The 21,257-nt window shown below is 39.7% G+C and overlaps 1 protein-coding gene across 1 annotated transcript in view; it reads left to right on the top strand.

The window, feature by feature from the left end:
- The window catches only part of ICE1 (interactor of little elongation complex ELL subunit 1), a 67,958-nt gene that overhangs the window by 22,546 nt on the left and 24,155 nt on the right, over positions 1-21,257 (top strand). The window contains exons 8-13 of the mRNA XM_011969401.1: positions 2,958-3,040; positions 3,253-3,292; positions 3,373-3,429; positions 10,075-10,161; positions 12,721-13,130; positions 15,838-20,631. Of these exons, the coding sequence (XP_011824791.1) occupies positions 2,958-3,040; positions 3,253-3,292; positions 3,373-3,429; positions 10,075-10,161; positions 12,721-13,130; positions 15,838-20,631 (5,471 nt within the window). The remainder of the gene's footprint in view (positions 1-2,957; positions 3,041-3,252; positions 3,293-3,372; positions 3,430-10,074; positions 10,162-12,720; positions 13,131-15,837; positions 20,632-21,257) is intronic.

Genomic DNA, 21,257 nt, shown 5'->3' with positions numbered 1-21,257 from the left:
GTTGTGGTTTTGGATGGTACATCCATGGATGACTGCATCAAGGGGTCTGTTACAGAGAAGCATGAGTACTCCTCTCAATTACCATATCGTAACGTAGAGATGGAGTGTGGCAAACCTCTGAAATGTTACTGCACTCAAAATAATAGCAGGCCGTACTTTTGCTACAAAAAGCAGTAATTAATGAAAATTTAATTTGGAAAGTTGAATCTCATAGGGCTTTTTCATTTTTTCTTAATGAAATAAGTGCCTGGTAGAAAGGGTGGCTACTTTTAGTACCAAGAAACTGGTGTGTTTAGATAGTTACAACACACATACAGAGATTTCCATGACATTTTGTACATTAGGGATTGTCCGGTTTGTACCTGATCCTCTCCCATGCCCTACCCTCTTGTTGGTTCTAGCCTACAGTGAGTAGGTACGAATGCAGAGGAACTATGTGAGAATCTAAGTGCTGACATTTCAGCTAATAACCTTTCAGGAATTGGTAGGAATTGAACTCAAGATCTTTTTATTTGCTTTTTCCTCCCTTCATTGTGTGGTTAGGACACAGACCTAATACCAAGTAGAGACAAAGGGGCTTTGCCAGATGGGGCATCTTAGCTGCTGTGGGTTTCTGACCCATTGCCTTGCTAGTGCTCTACTTCAGAGATGGTTTATTTTCATTTAGGGTGTGAAGTAAGAATTTGAATTTAGTTGCATCAGGGCACATATAATAATAGTTGCTGAAAGTATTTCTAGTCACTGATTTATCTTGATTGAACCAAATTTTTTGGACTTAAACTCTATGAATATTTTGGTAACAGTTTTTCCTCTGATTTGATTATTGCACTAACACTGACAGTTTGGCAGTATGAATGATATTTTGTGTTCTAAGTGTTGACATCTCTTGTAAGAATGTGGAGATAAGTGTCTATTGTATTTAAACAATTTTTTTTTCTTAAATTTTTAAACTTTTTAAATTTTTTATTTATTTTATTTTATTTTTTGAGATAGGGTCTCCCTCTGTCGCCCAGGCTGGACAGGTGGTGCGATCGTCCAGGTGGTGCGATCTCGGCTTACTGCAACCTCTGCCTTCCGGGTTTAAGAGTTTCTCCCACCTCAGCCTCCTGAGCATCTGGGATTACAGGCACGCACCACCAAACCTAGCTAATTTTTGTATTTTTTGGTACAGATGGGCTTTCACCATGTTGGCCAAACTGGTCTTGAACTCCTGACTTCAAGGGATCTGCCCGCCTCAGCTTCCCAAAGTGCTGGGATTACATGTGTGAACCACTGCACCCAGCCACATTTTTTATTTAAAAAGAAATTTTTTTTGAGACGAAATCTCGCTCTCTCTCCTAGACTGGAGTGCAGTGGGGTGATCTCGGCTCTCTATAACCTCTGTCTCCTGGGTTCAAGCGATTCTCCTGCCTCAGCCTCCTGAGTAGCTAGGCCTATGGGGCATGTGCCACCACATCCGGCTAATTTTTTTATATTTGTGGTAGACATGGGGTTTCACCATGTTGAGCCAACGTGCCTGGCCCACTTCTTGTGGTTTTTAGAGACAGGTCTCACTGTTGCCTAGACTGGAGTGCAGTGGCAAAATCATAGCTCACTGTAGCTCTGCCTTAAAGCGATCCTCCAGCCTCAGCCTCCAGAGTGATGGGACTGTAAGTGTGTGCTACCACACCTGGCTAATTTTTAAATTTTTTGTAGAGATAGGGTTGCCCAGGCTGGTCTTGAACTCCTTGGCTTGAGTGCTTCTCCTGCCTCAGCCTCCCAAAGTGCTGATATTACAGGCGTGAGCCACTGTGCCCAGCCAAGGAAATTATTATTATTTTTCTGAGACAGGGTCTCACTCTGTCACCTAAGCCGGAGTACAGTGGCACAGTCATGGCTTACTGCAGTCTCAGCCTCCCAGACTCAGGTGATTATTCCATCTCCTGAGTAGCTGGGAACTACAGGTGTGCACCACCACATCCGACTAATTTTTTGTAGAGACAGAGTTTCACTGTGTTGCCCAGGCTGGTCTTGAACTCCTGGGCTTCAGAGACCTGCTCAGCCTCCCAAAGAGCTGGTATCATAGTTGTGAGCCACTGCAAGGAAATGTTTTTAAAGAAATCTGTAGTGCCAATAAGACTATATATGCAGGTTTTAGAACAGGCTTTCTGTGAAGCAAAATGTCACCTTCATTTTTCATGTATAATATTTTTTTCTAGTAAAAATTATCAATGTGACTTAATAAAGATTACTGAGTAAAAATACCCATACTTGTTAGAGGAGTCAGGAGAGGATTGTTAGTGAAGTGTTTCATGGGATTTTAGTTAGTAATTGTATATGAGCGTATTTATGTAAAGTCAATACTGGTCAGATTCTTAATAGTATGTCTGGACCATTTGAGGCTTCAGAACCAGAAGTCAGAATGAAGGATTACCTAAAATAGATCTCTAATAAAGAGATCTATTACCTAAAAATGGATCTCTAATAAAGGTCCTAGGGATTATGTTTAGCTAACTTGTTGAAGGGAATTCCAGGGAAGAATAACCATATCTGTAATAAGCATTGAGAAGATCGCCTCTCCCCTCCCTAATAAAGACACTATATTCTGAGATAAAATCGCATTTCTAAAATTTCTAAGACTTCAGGGTTGCCAGTGATTGAAATGGGAGGGCAACTCCCTTTTATGCCTTGAATTCTTCCCTAACTGGGGATTGGGATTGCTGTGCCTGGTTTGGAAAGGATTCTTAAGGCCCATGCTAGTTCTGTGGTTTAAATGACAGTTAAAGAAAAAAGTGTATTGCATTCAGCCCCGATGATAAAATATTGAAGGAGCAATGGCTTTTTACAAAATTTATTTCAAAGTTTTAAGAAATGAGAAAAACTTGTAATAGATAAAATTTTGAGTATTTCATTAACCACAGTAGTAAAGTTAGTAAATTATTTTTCTCTCCCTGTTGCTTCATTGGACTTAAATAAAGAGGCTGCTGTCAAGCAAACTCAGGACTTCAAGCAACTGAGAAATGAAAAGAAAATACTTGAAAAGGAATTTAAGAAGACACAGGTACTAGATGAAAGCAGCGTACACACACCTTAAATATGTGGTTCCAGGGCCTCTGTAGTGTCTCTGTGTTGTAACTCACGTAGGAGTCAGACACGAGGCCCCCTGGCAAAAACAGTCCCAGCTGCCTCTTAAGTTGCACCTGTTTTACATTTGGTCTGGAATGGCTGCACTTCTTGTTCAGCATAAACACTATTAATGTTTTGTTTTCACAGGAAAGGCTTGACGAATTTTCTAAACAGAAAAATGAAAAGGGTGAGTATTCAGTTAATGCTTACATAAATTTCTTTTTGATATGTAGTATTTTATTAACCATTTTTTCTCCATGTTTTTAGAGTTGAGACATATCGGAACACAAATTTCAAGTGATTCATATGGAAGCATAGATAAAAGTGAGTATATTGCAACTTTTGTTTTAGTATTGTGTATTACTCTTAGTGGGTTGTGAGGCTGTGTTTTGCTCCTACATATAATTGTGAAAGTGCCAGGGCTTAGTAGATGTTTCGTTTTAGTAGAAGTCATGTATTATTGTGTCTTCATTAGATCCATATATAATCAGCTTATTGTCTTATAAAATAATACAGTGAATAAAAGAGTCAAAAATCAATATTGTTTGGGATAGGAAAACTAGTTGGAGATATAATATCTGCTCTTTTCGATTAATGAATACAGATTTTCTCTCTGGATTATAATTTATTAAATTTATTAAATTTCCTAGGTACCAATTATATAAGAAAATGTTAAAGTCAGGTAGGAAAACTGTAGAGTTCAAGCCTTATAGTATATTATATAGTAAAGCCCTATAGTATAGACAGAAAAGTTTAGGGAAGGCCCACAATTGCAAAGAAAAGTGGTGGTCATGGAACAAGGGAATGTAATACAAATGTGGACACACTGCATTGCTTAGTGCCACGTCTCATAGGTGAGAAGCATAACTCTAGAGGTGAGAAATGAGAATTTTCACTTCAGTCCTTCCATTTGTTGTGTGACTCTGCCATTTTCCGTTTTTGTATTTTCATTTTCCTTTTAAAAATGGAAATAGGAATTTGAATTTCTGCTCTACCTCAGAGGTTTTTTGTGGGGATGCATTTAAAATGTTTAATTAGTAAATAATGGTATTTCATCTCACTAATGTGTAATTTTTTTCTCCAAGTGGAAACGATTAAAAACATTTAAATTGTGTGCAGGTATGTGGTGTCTCTTAGAAGTCACCTTTACCTTTTTTTCTTTAATTTTTAAAAAAATTCATAGTACAAGTTCATGTTTTCCTTGGTGTAAGGCTTTAACAGTTCCCGCCTTTCAGCTCCCTGGGCATTGATTGCTCACCTACCACTATCACTAGATATGATTCCATGAGCTTTTAACTAGATTCTTGTTCTCTTGTGTATGGAAAATGAGACTTTAAGTAATAATTATTGCTGAAAGAAATAGAAGACTTGACAACATTCGCTTTCCTGTTCAGTAGTCAGCGGTTGAATGGAATTATCTTCGTTTTTGGACTGACAGATTTGTTTACAGTTCAGCTCTTCCCCAGCCTTACTATCCAAAGCAGAACCCTTCCGTCCTCCTTCTGTAGCTGCTCTGTCCCTGCGTTCTGTTGTATTTGTTTCAAATCACTTACTACTACCTCAAGTAAAATTGTCTTACACTTTGTTTCTATCTACCCTCCTAATCAGGGCAGGGATAGTGTCTGTTGTGTATTTTACTTTTCCCAAATACATACAGTTTTTGGGAATCTGCTGGTTATTTAGCTGTGGACCTTGATGGGTTTATCTTTACTTCTTAAGTGTATTGTTAACACTAATACTTGACTTATGGAAAAGATTTGCAAAGCAAGCACCAGAGTATTAGATTGACTTCACTTTATAAAAAAAGGCTGTCTGAGTGCCACTTTGCCTTTCTTTTCTTTCAAACTCCAACAAAAATTTTCGACCAGAAAAAAAAAAAAAAAAAACAGAAACAGCAGCAGCTCCTGGATAGTTACAAAGATTACCATCAGTAGAAGAAATGAGGAAGATGCACAGCAGATAGTATCAATTGGTGATGAAATCCGCAATTGCAGAGAAAATAGCAGCTCTCACAAAGTAAGTTTTCATTGCAGAAGCTGCGAGTTTTCCCAAATCAGAGGTGGCAGGGAGTGGGAGAAGGAGCAGGACATTAGCATTTTGCCAGGTAATTGATTAAAGGGTGAAAAGAATGCCACCCTTCTGGTTTTCAAAAATTGTTTCTGGCCTTTGCTCATGAACTGTGGCCCCAGTTTAGTTTTCTAAAGTTTTAGCTATGACATTGGAGCTCCTCAGAGTGGGTGTGGATATCAGAAAATCGGGTAATTATGGCTGCTTTAAGGGCTAGCTCCTCCTATTCCCAGAAAATAAGGTGTTTATATACTCCATGTAAACCCTCACAACTGCATCCACTTTCCACTGCTTCCTCTGCAAGGCAGGGTCCCACAGATTTATGAAATGAGAATCTACATTTACTGCTAAAGGACTAGCACTAAAAATGTAGGCTGAAGAAATATACTTTGTCTGCCAAAGATGTTCTGCCTAAACGCTTATCTAAAACTTAGAGAAAAAGCAGTGAGAAAAAAGAGAAAAGTAACAGATGCGAGAAGACTGAGAGAAACTCTTTAATTATGAATGAGAAGGAAGTGCTGAAAACTGATTGCATTTCCTTTAGAGAAAGTCTAAGAACATGTCCATAGGCTGCTGCTATGAAATTGAACCAGCTGTGGATCTTGAAAATTAAAAATCCAATTGCATAAATAAAATAAACCCAGTAGAAAGGTGGAAATACTGGATGGACAAATAAAATATCAATTAAGTTGATCCTAGAGACTGAATCTTAGACAGTTGAGAACATCGTACAAAGGGACAAACAAATGAAAGATACTAGAGAAAATAACAAGATTTGGAGGACAAAGCCAGATGTCTCAATATGCATCTGCTAGGACTTCTCAGAGGGGAGAACAGAACCATAGGGAGAGAAGGTGATCAAGACATGACAGAAGGAAACTTTCCTGAGCAGAAAACAAATGGAATATTCATATTCATAGGGGCCACCAAGTGTTGAGCATGATTTTTGTATGCAGTCTCCATCTCTGACACTTTCATAAGAAATACCTAAAATTAGATGAAACTGACTGAATATTAGAGGGATGGATAAAAATTTTCCAAGCAATGCTGACATTAAAGCAGTCATATAAGGCAAAAAAAAAATAAAAGCTTAGAAATGAATTTACATGATTGAAATGTTGATTAAAAGTATAGTTTGCCAAGAAGATACCGCTAGTGTGTACCTAAGAGTGTGAAACGATGTCAAGCAATACTCTTGGAAATCTAGGGGGACTGGCCACATCTATTTTTGTCATGAGAGACTTCAATATGTTTTTTAGAAAGAGAGAGCAAAAGCAGACAAGGGATGGAATTGGAATCACAGTTCCAAGTGGATAATTTATATACAACTCTTTGTAAACCACACACCTGGAGTTCGTTAAAATACTTTTCAAACATGTATAAAAGTTGACTAGTAAACAACAAAAAATACCGACAATTTAATATGAGCTTTTAATAAAAATCCCCCTCCCCCTGCAAAAACAAAACCTGCAAAACTTACCTAGTAACTCAACTCACATAAACACACACGAAAAAACCTCTCTTGGGTAACAGAGAAGACAAGAACTGAAATACTAAACTGTTCTGAAAGTAAACAGCAGGGCAATCCTTCACTGTTCAAAGGAATCTGTTACGGCCTTACGTGATACATTGTCACTTTAGAAAATAAATACAGAGAATGAACTGTTTAAATGAAGGAAAAAAATGATGAAAATGCAAACTTAATGAAATAGGATACAAAGCAATTGATTTAGTAGAATTAAATCTGATAGCTGGTTCTTTGTAATGCTGATGAAACCAACATCTCTTTGGTAAACTTTGATTAAACAAACAAAAAAATAGCAGCACCAGGATTGAGAAAGCATTAAAACTACAGTAGAGAAATTTTTTAATTCACAAGTTCATATTCAGATGTGAAAATATAAGTAGAATGGTCCATTTTCTAGGAAAACATGCTCAAATTGATTCAGAACAATTGCTGCAAACTTAAAATAACCGGGAAGAAATTTTTAAGAATAGTTAAAGATCTAACAGCATAATAAATCCAGATAGTTTATAGGTGAGCTTTGTAAACATTAATTGAAAAACTAGTGTCTCTATTATTAATTTTTTTGTTTCAGAACTTAGAAAATAAGGAATGTTTCCATTTTATTCTCTTAGGCTAGCATAATGCTGTACCAAAAGCAGATAGCATGCACACATATTCTCAAGACTCAGGACTCTTCTGTTGTTAGTATAGCTGCAAAAATACTAAATAAAATTTTAAGAAATTAAATCCCACACAGAATTTAGAGTACAGACAAATTATGCTTGAAGATTTATCTCAGGAATACTACATCTGGGTCAGAGAATGTTGGGATCATCTCAATTCAGCACCTAGTCCCAATTTCAAAAAATTGATGAGGTACTAGAAAAAAAAAATTTAACTTGAGAAAGGTGGAACATTCAAAATATAGTTATTACTGTCAAAAACAAGGCAAGCATGCTTTTTGTTAGTTCCATTTTTTTTTTCTTTGTACTGGAGGCCTGAACCAGTGCAACAGAATAAATGCAGAAGAGTGGGAGCTGTGAATACTAATAAAGGAAAGTAGAAATTGTCATTATTTCAGATGATATTACTAATGTAGAGAATTCAAAAGACTCAACTACAGTTGGAATTAGAAGTAATAGAGCTTGGTAAAGTGCTGGCATATACAATGAGCATATACATTGTTCCGTTATTAACCTGTTAGAAAAGGAATGGAATAAGAACAACCCATTCTCAAGTGGTACCTGAACCAGCAGATGTCTAAGAAAAGACCTGAAATCAGTATACAGTGTTTCTGAGGAAAACTGAAACATTCCTTAAAAGCATTAAGGAAGACCTGAGTACATAAACATTATGTTCCTGGATGAGAAGATACAAAGTATAAAGATGTAAAATTTCCCCAAATCTATTTATAAATATACAGAAACATTCAAAGTCCCATAGAGGTTTTCTATGGAAGAGGACAAGCAGATGGTTTATAGGGAAGAGTGTATGTTCAGAAGAATACAGTTTTTCAAAAGGGAAAAACAGAGTAAGGACTATGCTCTAACGGATATTCAGTAGCCTACCCTGATTAAAGAAGTGTGATATGGATACAGAAGATGACAAAGCAATGAAGTAGGAAAGAAATTTCATAAATGAATATGTAAATCCTTAAATATTCATACATGCCTTAGAGTTTGATAAAGGAAGAATTTTAAAGGATTAGAGGAAGTTGTGCAATTCACTAAGTCTAAAGTTAACGCTGAAGATTTTTTTTCTGCTTTGTTTAGGAGTAGAGTGCTTTCATTTATTTTTTTGGGTCAGATTAGCAGTTGGAATGCTCAGTTAGAAAAGGCATAGCTCTGGATGATAGCCTCCATAAGAATGGAAAAGTAACTTTTTTTCTTTTTTTTTAAGGTTCCTTGTTTGCTGCTTTGGGTATACGTAATAAGCAGGGATCCTGGTCAGGTCATTTAAGCAAAGGGGATTACAGTGTTTGGAAGCAGGCTTTTGGGTAGGTTATATCACAATGTAGATAAGCTATTCGATCACAGAATTTTGGAACTGAAAAATGGATGTAGCTCACACACAGTGGCAATCAGAAGGTGGTTTTGGCTCAGGAGAGTTGGCAGTGTCCAGCCTTTCACACGTACTTGAGCTATCCTCCACAGTTGTCCTTTCTGTGGACTTCTGTGGACTTCATTTTTTGTGTCCCCTTTCTGTGGACTTCATTTTTTGTGTCCCCTTTCTGTGGACTTCATGTTTTGGAGCGAGCAGTGTGCCAGCTTAAGTAGAGCTAATAATCTCTTACAAAATCTGTGATTCCCTGAGACATTTTGGTTTTTAAAGGTTGGTCTTTAAGCTTCTTTTGAACTGTATTAAATATTTCACTGATTTCAGTAAATGCTTAAGGTTAATTAAAAAACTTAAGTTCAAGGAAACTCTAATAGAACTTTTAAGGTGGCCTGAGAGTTACATACACTTAAGTTACTTTTAGTTGAATTTTAATTAGTATGGGTTGTCTTTTTTATGCACATTTCACCACAAGCTATTCATAATTATATTTTCATAAATGCTTTTTGCTTTAGAAGGTTTTGAAATTTCTATTAATGTAGAAAAGCTTTAAAACCAGAGTATAATATTCTTAATGTTACATGTATCGCATTAGGGCTGTCTTAGTTACAGCATCCCTTGGCCTTTCAATTTGAATTACTGGTTCTTAACTATTTTAGGAATTTACATCTCTTTGAAAATGTATAAAAATTCCAAAGGTTTTACTTTCCTTATAAAAGTATGTGCTTCTCTGTCTGCTTGTGTGTGTGATGATCGGTTTCTATTCATATGTTCATACACACACATTTCCCATACCGTCTCCCCTCAAGTCCATTGATGGATTATCTGTAATCCTTGAACTCCCCAGGTTAATTACAGCATGGTGAAGTCTAATGACTTTTCTGATAACCTCTTATAACTGTGGGATGCTTCTCTACTCCTTATAGAATACATAGAGCCCAGATCCCTTATCAGTTATTAACTGTGTTTCCTTCCCCCATCTCAAAGCAGTCTCTGGTGAAAATATGTGGGCCAAAGATTCATTTGTCCCATGCATACATAAAGGGGTAATAAAACCCTTTAACAACAAGTACACATGGTCTTTTGAATCGCTTGTCTCTGCCACCAAATTTATTTAAAAATAAGCAAACAAATGTACCTTCAGCCTTCAATTTTTAGCTAAAGTATTGCAGACCTTTTTATCAATAACTGTATTGTGCACAGTAGTTGAGTTTGGGGAAGATGTTTAAGTTACCTAATTTTCTAAGTCCCTAATAAACCCTGTTTTCACAGAAGTATGATTTGGCCTTGTGTACGGTGAGCCAAATGACGTGACTTTAATGCTTTACTGTGTTTCACAGGAAAAGTAAAACTGCTTCTGAAGGAACTCTGGCTCTGTGTAAACACAACACACAGACTACCTGGTGACGGCAGCAGATGTATCCCAGGTGAGAGAGAAGGTTACAGAAATGGATTTCATATGTGAAAGTAGAGAGGTTTACCATAGGCATGGCAGCCGTTAGTTTTTAATAGCTCCTGATTCTAACATTGAAAGAATGAAATAAACACGAATGAGTACTTTTTATTATACAAAACTCATTTCCCTTCAGTGTAAATTTTAATCCCAGTGAATACATTTAGCTTTCATCAGAGAACCTTCAAAAACATTAGAAGGTCGAGTAGCAGAGGCATACTGGCAGGTGGAGAGGGGAGACTTGAAGGATGCACAGTTTCTTCAGAATCATTTCGTGAATTTGATCAATCCGTGAGCACTTTAGCTTCGTTTATTTTTAATGTAGTTTATCAGTTCCTTTGGTTGAACATCTTGATTTTCAGAGTATCATGGAGGCATTCTAGCACATTCACAGTTATAGTCGATTTAGCTATCCTGAGTGGAAGGGGAGAAGATAGCTGTCTTGTATAAGACAAAAGTGCTACTTATTTAGCTTTTTGTCATTTTACTAATTTCTTATGATTAGCTGCTGTAAATTCATGGGTCACTGAGGTTCTTAGTCTATGGAAACCTGCACCTTATTTTCCTCTCAGGCTTCTAAAGACAGTTTCCTTGGAAAAAAACGTTAAGGGACAAGTTACTGATTCTTACTTACGGTGGACTCAGAACTTGTCGAGTGTACAGAGGCATATGGGGTTTCGTTAAGTAGATGTTTCCCTCAGTTCACCTACTAGGTATCCACTGGTATTAACCACATGGTGCCCGCAACTCCTAAATTAGTCCCCTCAGTTTATAATTTATCAATTCATCTGTTTAGGCAGAAGCAACCGGGGGATGCTTTTTGGCTTTCTGTATCAATCAGCATTCTATTTTAAGCATTTGATTTTATGTTGTCAAGCTGTTATTAAAAGAGCTATTCTTCATTTCATAATCTAATGTTTGTATTTAAAAATATGCTTTTGAGGGGTAAATATATTACGTTAATTTTTCCAAAGTAGAAGGGAAAACATGGCATCTTTGGAATCTTCTTATACCATAAGACATATTCTTTTGTTTTAGCTTTTTATTTTCATATGAGGATGGTTACAAAAGTAGTTTAGAGAGTCCCCATGGATCCCTTAGCAGATTGCAGGATTTTTAACATTTTCAGTTACCAGTGATCAAAACCAGGACATTTGGTACAACCCTATTAACTAAACTGTGAATTTCACAGTTTTCCCCAGGGATCCTCCTTTCCTTCCAGGATGCCATACAGGAAGCCTTCAGTAGTCATCTTGCTTTCACCTCCTCCAGTCCAAAAGTTCCTGTTTTGTTTTTGTTTTGTTTTTTTTTTAAATCTCTCTTGTCTTTTACACTTTGGGAGAATATTATTTTGTAGAAAGCCCATTGCTTTGGCTTATCTGATGTTTTCTCATGTTATACTGAGGTTGTGTAAATAATTTAAGGCAAGAGCGTCACAGTGGTGATGTTTCTCTTTGCTCAGGGAGTTGTTCTAGGGATAGGTGATATGGATATGTATTATCACTGGGCTCTAACCTTGATCACTTGGTTAAGGTGGTATCTGCAGGTTTTTATGTTGTAAAGTTACTCTTTTTTTCCTAATGAATCAACTTGAGAAAGGTTCTTTAACATTGTGCAAATATTCTGTTTCTTTCCGATTGTCACCTGCTGATTTTAGCCTCCAGCAGTGGATCTTGCCTGCTATAATTGCTGCTTTATTCAGTGCTATCCTTTTAGCTTTGGTGGGAGCTTCTTTAGATTGGCTTCTGGGCCCTTCATAAATACTCCATTTTTTTTTTTTTTTTAGTTGTTTACTTCTGGTACCGCAAGATATTTCAATCTCGGATTTTCCCTCCCCAGCCCTATAATCAACCGCTTATCCAAGGAGCCTTGGATCCTCTATAAAACTTATTTTTAAAGCTTGCAAATATAATAAATGGTTATGGAATCAAATGTTTTTGTTAATAATTAGTACCACTGAAGTTCACGAAAATCAAGGCCCTGAAAGGATTAGGTTTTTATAGGAACTTTGCTGTTGCATTATCATACTGAGTATTCATAGACCTCATCAGATCTCTCAGAGAGCATTGTACAGATATGGACATGGATAGGCTTGATATTAGTTGATTTCAAATCACTTTTTGGACAGAAAATAGTGTTCTTTACCAACCTATGGGCACAAAGTTGTTTCTCTGCCACATTCTGCTGTTTGTACGGGTAGATTCATCCAGAGACCGAGTGAGCCAGCAAGGCCCGTTTTCATGAACGTGGATGTCTTTCCAGCTGTATCAGCCATCCACCCACCAGTCCGTCTCACCTGTCTGTCTCACTTTTCTTACTGCAAGACTAGCATACTTGTATGAAATGTATTGAGTTTCTAGGATAATGTTTAGAAAGCAGCTGGTTGCCTTTTAAAAAATGTTTCTGCTTACTTGGAATTAGTATTTCAAGCATTTTGAACTGTTGTAATAAGGTGTGCTTTTTTGTTTTGTTTTGTTTTTAAGTTTTCTTGATATTGTAAATACCTGATACCTATTTTTGTTCCCCGACACAGAAAAACCTGCCAAAGCAATCACCAGCTCCAGACTGCCTGGGGAAGATGGTACGCTACCTCCAACACAAGGCAGCCCTCTCAGGACCTCAAATGTGCAGACATGCCTCACAAAACTGTCCATGGAGATAAAGGAGGACTTTTTATGTCAAAATGTGGAAAAACAGAGCTCCAGTGGAACAAATTGTAGTTCTGACCATGTTTTTAATGAGAATGGAAATCTTGAGGTTTTAGTACAAAGTCATCATGACAGTGGCAGCACTGAATTTGTTGACCATGATCATTTTTTTGATGACGATCTTCAAGCTGCAATTGACTTCTTCAAACTTCCCCCTCCTCTTCTGTCACCAGTGCCCTCACCTCCTCCGATGGCATCACCACACCCGAGTTCCTTACCTTCTTCATTTGCACCTGTGAGTTTTGCTCTCTGAGTTTGAATTACCAAGTGGGTACATTGTCTATCCTAATATGTCGTTGATGCTCAAAGGATTTAGTGATATTCTTGCAAAGACCATTCATTTTAGCCAATTTTGTTAGGGGGTAACATGAGGATTTTAAAAAGCATGCCACTACGCTTTGGATCAACATATATAATATGAATTTTTTCACTTTGTATTAGGGTTGCATTTTTGTTAGTCTTTCTCCACAACCAAATTACAAGTTTTCTATAGGAAGACTGTGTCTTAATTGTTTTTATCTGTTGATGTGAAATAACTGAATTAAAGACATATTTGTATATATGGAGTTATATAGTGATAGGAAAATCCATGTATACAGCATCCATGCCTCTTAACCTAGTGTAGCCGAGTTCTCTACCTTTATTTGATGAATTCATCATCTTCTTGTGTGTTTGCTGAATGGTTTATAGTAGTTTCTTAGGAAGTTAGTCTTTATGAAGCAGACATATATATATATTTTGGCTTAAGGAGCAGATACATGTTTTGCTCCTGGAATCAATTTCTTTCTTTACAAAAACACCATGTGTACCTGTTATGTTCCAGGGACCAGGCTAGACACTGGGTGTGCAGAGGTGACGAAAGATGCCATTGCCTCTTAGTGGGATTCATTGTGTGGAGGTGGGAGCAGTAAAGGAGCAAACAGATGCATTGCTGTGTAGAGCCCTGCAGTGGTGGAAAACACGCTCCTCAGGAGGATAAAGAAAAGCAGCTCAGTCCTGAATGGAAGCCGGGGCAGGTCGGGGGGCAGGCAGGATTCTTCTGAAGATTCGGTCCCCACGCTGAGTTTTAAGGAGTGAGTGGGGGTGCTTCAGGTGGAGGAGCTGTTCTCACAACAGTGCAGAAGCAAGGGTAAGCTCTGTGTGTGGCAGATTCATGCAGGTGAGACTGGGAAAGGCCATGTGCATCCTCCCAAGGAGTTCCCACTTTATCCTGAAGGGGGAAGTCTTTGATGAATCCAAAGACGTAAACTGAAAGATAGATAGTTATTTGAAAGTTTCATTTCAGTATGAATGAGTAGGGAGTGGGGGGATAGTCAGAAAATAGACAAGACCACAGGCAAGGTAGTGGCTTAATAAGCAGCTCAAGTAAATTTTTTTTTTTTTTTTTGAGACAGAGTCTCACTGTGTTGCCCAGACTGGAGCACAGTGGCGCGATCTTGGCTCACTGCAAGCTCCGCCTCCCAGGTTCACACCATTCTCCTGCCTCAGCCTCCCAAGTAGCTGGGACTACAGGTGCCTGCCACCATGCCCAGCTAGTTTTTTTGTATTTTCAGTAGAGATGTGGTTTCATGGTGTTAGCCAGGATGGTCTCGATCTCCTGACCTTGTGATACGCCTACCTCAGCCTCCCATAGTGCTGGGAGTACAGGCGTGAGCCACTGCGCCCAGCCGCAGCTCACTTAATTCTTGATACCTGAACCTAAGTTGTGGCATTGGTGTTAAAGAGGTGGGAACTGGTTTGAAAAATGTTATGAGGTCAGATGAGCAGCATTTGGTGACATTTTAAATGTGGCAGTTAGGGGAGATGGAGGAGTCCAAGATACTGAAAAACAGCAAATATAAGAAGAGACCCTGTTTGGGAGAATAATGTATAGAACGTTAGATATGAGGTATGCATATACACAAGCGAGGTACTGGAGGGAGGCTGTGGTGGTGCACAGACGTTCAGGACCTGCCAGCGTTTGAGTGCAGCGGAAGTCATGCAGCTGTGATATCATCCAGTAAGAGTGTAGAGGAGGAGAAGATGGACTCCCAGTCAGGACCCTGGGGAGCCGTCCCTATGTAAGTGACAAGTAGAAGAAGTTTGAGGAAAGGAGATTGAAAACAAGGGCAGAATAGACGAAATCCAGGAGATGGTGGTACTCTGGAGTTCAAAAGAGGAAAGAATTCTTTCAGTAGGAGCAAGTTGATGTCAGCAGCTGTTAATCTTCACCAGTCCACTGTTCTCTAACAGAATAGAGACAAGGTGGTTGATGGTGTCAGCGCAAGCCAAGTGGGCCACATGCTCTAGGTAGTTAACTCAGGAGGGGACGAGTTGGGGGTCAGGAAAAGGTTCTGGAGCAGAGGTGTCCAGAGAACGGGCTGGGAGGGAGAGAGCGTTGTAAGGGTAGCACAGGTGTGGTTGATGACATCAGTCAGACTGCAGCACTCCGTGAGGACATGTTGGGGAGGAGATATGTGGTGGGAGATACCCACAAGACAACGCCCCTCCCCCCCTGCACAAGGCTGTACCGGGCACAAGTCAGATACACCAGAGGGAGAAGAAATAGAGAGCTATGAAGCCAGAGACCAGCAACCTGGGTCAGAGCCTTTGTTACTAGATGATGGGAAAGTAACAGTGTGCAAGTAGGAATGTTCGAAAGTTAAGAGAAGAAACATAACCCTGTGTAGAGTGGGGTGTGGCGCTTGGAAGCATGTCTGTTATTGGGGGAGGTGTCTCTGTGGGTTGCTGAGCACCCTTAAGGAGAGAGCAGAACAGTGTTGGACCAATGCTGGAGAACTCCCCACGCACCACAGAGATTCCAGGCTCTAGCCTGCCCCTGCTCAAATGTGATTATAAAGATTCTTGAGGAAACATGTACTTTTAAAAAATAATGCATGTAATTGATAGTCATGTTAATCTGTTGAATTAGTGTTTGACAAGTATAATTCATATTTTTTAAGGAAACCTTCTTTGGAGAGTATGCAGATTCCAGCGATAATGACTCAGTCCAGCTTAGAAATTCTGCTGAGTCCGTTTCAGAAGATGATACAGCTGAATCACAGAATTATTTTGGCTCATTGAGAAAAAATAAAGGAAGTGGTACATGGGAGGAAAAGCCCAAATCACATGAAGCTATCCAAGCTCTGAATACATGGGAAGTAAATAAAGTGACAACTGCTGGACTTGAGACTTTCACAGCAACACTGAGAGAATCTTCTGCCACACACTCCTTAGTTGGTGAAAAACACTGGACCACAGCATCTCGATCCATGAGTGATAGAAAAAGAGACATTTTACACGAGACAAAGACACAAATGGAGGTTAGGGAAATGGATAAGTCAGTGCAAACTGAGAAGACCGTTCATAAACTCACTCGAGGTCTGTGCATTGAGAGATTGTCTGCCAGCCCTGCACAAGAGAAGGAAGCTGCCCCTAGGAAGTCCGAGTCGTGTGCTTCTCACCTTGGCAAAAGGCCATTAAATGAACTCATGGAATCTGAAGGAAAAACCCCATTGTCCAAAATGATAGGATCACCCAAATCAGAGTTTACTAAGTGGACACGAATTAATGAAATCACTTCTGAACCAGACTGTATCACAGTTTCTGGCCATTTTCATGGGCTGTCTAGAGAATTGGAAAAGGAGAAAGAAGATACACAAGGGTTCTCTTTAGGAGAATCACCTGAATCAGAAGATGACGACTCAGGTGATGCAATGGATGTAGCAGGGCTTGACTTTGAAACCAGTTTTTCCTCGTCTTCTACCTTGGTAGCATTGTCTGTTGGCAGTAATCCCCAGTCTTCTTCTAGGTTAGACTGTGGTAATGATCCAGATATTACTACTAAAGTTTTCTCTACTGAACCGCCTCATTCAGAACATAAATTACAAACTAAAACTTTAAACACATTACATCTGCAGTCTGAGCCACCGGAGTGTTCTATAGGAAGAAACACCTTGGAGAATAGCCTGCGTGCCTTGAGCCCTGAATTGGGAGCATCTAATTTTAATGATCAGAAGAGCAGTGGTATAGAATATGCAAAAGTAGTAAAAGACTTAACCAAAATACATTCACTTCCTCGGTCAGTATTTATGAAAGCTACAAAAGATGGGCAATGTGAAAGTCAAGATCCAAGAATGGAGCTCACACTAAATAAGCCAGATTTCACATCATTAATAGGTTCTCAGGCTGCCTTGATCAAGAGTGGTTTGGGTTTTGTTAAAAGTACTTCATGGCACCATAGTGATTTATTAAGGAAAGGTGGCGAAGAAAGTCTGAGAGCTAAATCAGAACATGAACAAAAGACTAGCCAGTTACAAAAGGCAGTGCCATCCCTACAAAATAGAGGACCAACACCCAAGCCTAATCTTCTTAAAGAGAATAACAATCCTGTAGAATTCAAGACCACTGCATCGGTGTTACCTAATCAGGTATCAGTTATCACAAAACAGACGAGAACTGAAAAGGTTCAGAGTGCCACATTGGAACACTTGAGGCCACATAGGAACGAGCCTACCTTGGTAACAGAAAATAATGGCAACAAAACTGGTATGTCAACTATAGCAGAATGTGCTGGGGAAGGAGATGATACAACACAAAATATCAGGGAGGTGGCTGCTGTGAAAAGCATTTCACCAGAAGTTTCTGCCTCTAGGAGAAAATTAGATTTCAATTGTGCAGGTGGTTCTTCACCAGTAGAAAATTCTGATTGTTCCACAAATAGCAGAGTATCTTTCTCTTCTGAAAACATCCTTGTCCAAAACCAAGACATTGTGAGAGAAGCTGCAGTACAGGGAGGTAGGCAAAAGCAAAGGCAGCCTCAGGCCACAGATCTGGACTCCAGTGGGACAGATGGCAGTGAGGTGCTTCCAGCCACAGAAGTGACCATGTCAGGAGGTTTTTCTGTTGAAAAAACCAGCTGTGGAGACACAAGGAGATCTGGTGGTGAGGCCCTGGCTGTTGCAAATGGTTCTACTGGCACATCACAAAATGCTAATGGACTTTGGAAGTTGAAATCTACGACTCCCGGAGGTGCTTTGCTTGAATGTTTTGGCACTGCAGACACTACTTTTTCTTCAGCATTTTGCCGAAAAGAAGGAGAGACACAGGATACCTCCCAAAGTAGCCTGCCTGGTACCTTACATTGTTACACAGGCATTCGAGAAGGGGGAGACGACACTGAGGTAGAGGAGAGTGAGGCATTTAGCTGCAGCGAGGGGAGCGAACAGCAAGATGCTCCTGATGACTCGCAGAAAAATTCAGGAGATACAGATGCTGGTGTAGCTGAGGTGAGACCTTCCTTAGAGGTAGGTTATTTGACGTCAGCTCTGCAAGATTTTAACATAAGTACTTTTTCTGAGCTAGATAGACTTTCCACATCAGAGGTTGTGATGTTTCTTGAGAGCTGTCAATTAGGGGATTATAGTTCAGGGGACTCTGTTTCTGAATGTTCTAGTAAAGGAACCCTAAATAAAGAAATGAACAAAGAATTAAAGCCAAGTGAAATAGCAGGAGAAAAATACAGAAAGCAACCCTGTGAGGAGGAAACACTTGGAACCTGTGAAGAGTGGATTGAATCAGAGGAAGATGATTATTTGTTAAAAAATACAAGTCAGCTCACTCAGTGTTCTTTGGAAACTCTGTCTGAGGTTCTGACCAAGATTAGGCAAGAACTTCAAACAAATGCTGAAGATTGCAGTGGTAAAGACACTGGCAGTTTATTGCTCTTAAATATAAATAACAACATGACCACTGAGAATTTAAGAGAGAAAAGTCCATTTCGGGAAACAACTGGCTCCTCATCACATGCTTCAGAGCCAGCCCCACAAACAGCTGCCTTGGACACTGAGGGCAGCTCTCCCATCGGCGGTAGGCCTCAGAATGAAAACACTGAGAGCAGATCAGAGGCCAGTTCAGATGCAGGCGGGCAAACCGATGGTGGGAAAGAAGTCCTGCCAGAACCTGTGGAGCCGTCAGCCTTGTGCTCTGACTCTGTAACAGCGCCATCGACAGAGCAGAGTTCTAACTGCGAGGCCGAAACAACATTTCAGTGTCAGATAGCAACAGTGACCTCAGAAGTTATAAATGTACTTATAAATAAGGATCAGAATCTAGTCATTGAAAAGGGGGACAACTGGACAATTATCAGCGGCGTAGCTGTCCTGCCACATGTGGACCAGGTCACACTGTGTGACTTTCCTGGAGACATCCCTATTTCTCAGGCTCAAGGAGAGCTGGAAGCCGGTTGCATCCCAGTGACTTCTGCTGAGAAGTCCCCAGAAGCCAGTCACACTGGCCCCGCATTTCAGGAGGTTCCATGTGGCAATAATCTTTCATGTCCCCAAGAGGATGTTTCAAGCACTGGTCAGAGCACCAACTTTGATAAAAGTCGTTTGCGAAATAGACCCGTTAAGCCTAGTATATGGATTAGTTCTCAAATATATGATCAAAACTTTGAGACTCAGATTGTTGCGTCTGATCACACATATTATAACTCAAAACTAGAGCCATCTGGCAAAAATAAGAATCGATCAAAGATTTCAAACAAAGATCAGTCAAACAAGCCAGTAAAAGCTTCAGCATCAAGCAGAGTTGAAACTCATCAGAGTGAAGTTGCTCAGTCATTTTCAGGGGAAAAAGCCAATACAAAAACTCAAAGAAGCCAAACTCAGACCATTTTAGCAAATGCTGATACATCCACTCCTACAGATTGCTCTCCTGACACTCTGAGTAAAATACGGCAAGAGGTGGGGCCTCCTTTGCCACCTCTGCTTGCTCCTCTGATAGCTACACCTCCAAGGACTTCACAGCCACTGTCTCCACTGATATCGAGTTCTAGTCCTTCCTCACCAACCTCTCCCGTCGGCCAGATTTCTCCCTTATGTGAAACCCCAGTGCCTCCTGTCATGTCTCCATGGCCAGAGGACCCCAGACGTGCCTCTCCTCCAGATCCTTCTCCATCTCCATCTGCTGTGTCAGCCAGTGAGAGGGTAGTGTCGTCTCCTCTACAGTTCTGTGCGGCCACACCGAAGCACGCACTTCCTGTGCCTGGCCGACTCCCACCCTGTGCATCTGGCCATGCTGCTGTGGGAGGGCCTCAGGAGAATTCTGTGAAAATCCTTGACACCATGTACCCAGAGTTATCTGCCAGGGCCCGGACCCTCAACATCCTCAAAGGGAATATTCAACTCACACGAGGTCCATCTGCTGACTGTAAGAATTTACCAGGACCTGCCAGTGCTATGATAGGATTCAAAACTATCACTTCAGCAGCAACTGCTTTTGTCAAAACTGGGAGCAGCTCTGGTGGTGACTGTAACCAAGACAAGTCAAGAGATTTGGGGACTCAGCAGGATTCAGGTGGGAAAAGAACATTGTCAGCGTCTACACTGAGAAGTGCTAAAAGACTGCGCCTGGACACTGGGTCCCCAGAACCAGAAACCAGGGGAGTCACTGCAGAGGGAATCCACAAGAACCTCCCAGGGAACCTCCCTCCAGCTGAAATTGCAACAACAGATGCGGAAAGAAGTTGTTCTAGTCCAGCCATCAGTGCAGTTTCACAGTTGCCTTTAAACCCGAAAGAAACTGTGGAGTCCCATGATAAAGCCATAGCTAATGCCCTGAAGAAAATTGCAGAGTTTTCTTTTGATCTGTTACCTGTCATTCGTAGTCATGTATATGTGGGAAATATCTCCAAAAAGCCTGTAATGAGAGATCAAGAGAAAGAAGTTGTTTATGAATTTAGCACAACAAAAAAGGTATGTGGCTGCTCTTTTCTGAGTGCATAAAGGACTGCATGTCCTCAAAGACAGATGCTGTTTACTGTCAGCAAAATGTGTAGATGACCATGGACAAAGGTTTTACTGCAAGGATGAGAGTTATCCATGTAAACATTATGATTCCTTTATTTCTAGCCAGCATTTTACAAATTTAAAATACAGTAAAAGACTGGAGATTTGGTTATTTCTCTTCATCAAATTACTTAACATTTTTTTTTAAAGTATCTGTCGGGACTAAAATTGCATATATCCACTTGATCCTGGCATGTTTAGAGGCTTAAAATTATTTTCTTCAAAGCTTCAACTTATCACATAATTTTTCTTTTCCTTGAGTGTTTGTTACAAATCAAACAGGAACAAATGCTTAGTGTCAAGAGAGGGAAAAAAGGGATGGTTTAAATTTAAATATGTAGTTTATTAGGACTTTTATAGTTCTATATTTTCTAAATATCCACTGGAACCTTGCATGGATGACTTCTAGTGCTAGATGGATCACACTTAGTGCTTATCTGCATTTACTTGGAGTTATTTTGGCATAAATATTTATTTTTTTAGATTGCTTACTTGCAGAAAGCATAAGGAGCTCTGTAAGTCACTTTGAAAGG

The sequence above is a fragment of the Mandrillus leucophaeus genome, unplaced genomic scaffold, assembly GCF_000951045.1.
Source record: "Mandrillus leucophaeus isolate KB7577 unplaced genomic scaffold, Mleu.le_1.0 Scaffold89, whole genome shotgun sequence".
NCBI classification, from domain to species: Eukaryota; Metazoa; Chordata; class Mammalia; order Primates; family Cercopithecidae; genus Mandrillus; species Mandrillus leucophaeus.
The sequence above is the reverse complement of the archived record's forward strand: the minus strand, read 5'-3'. Positions and strand labels throughout refer to the sequence as shown.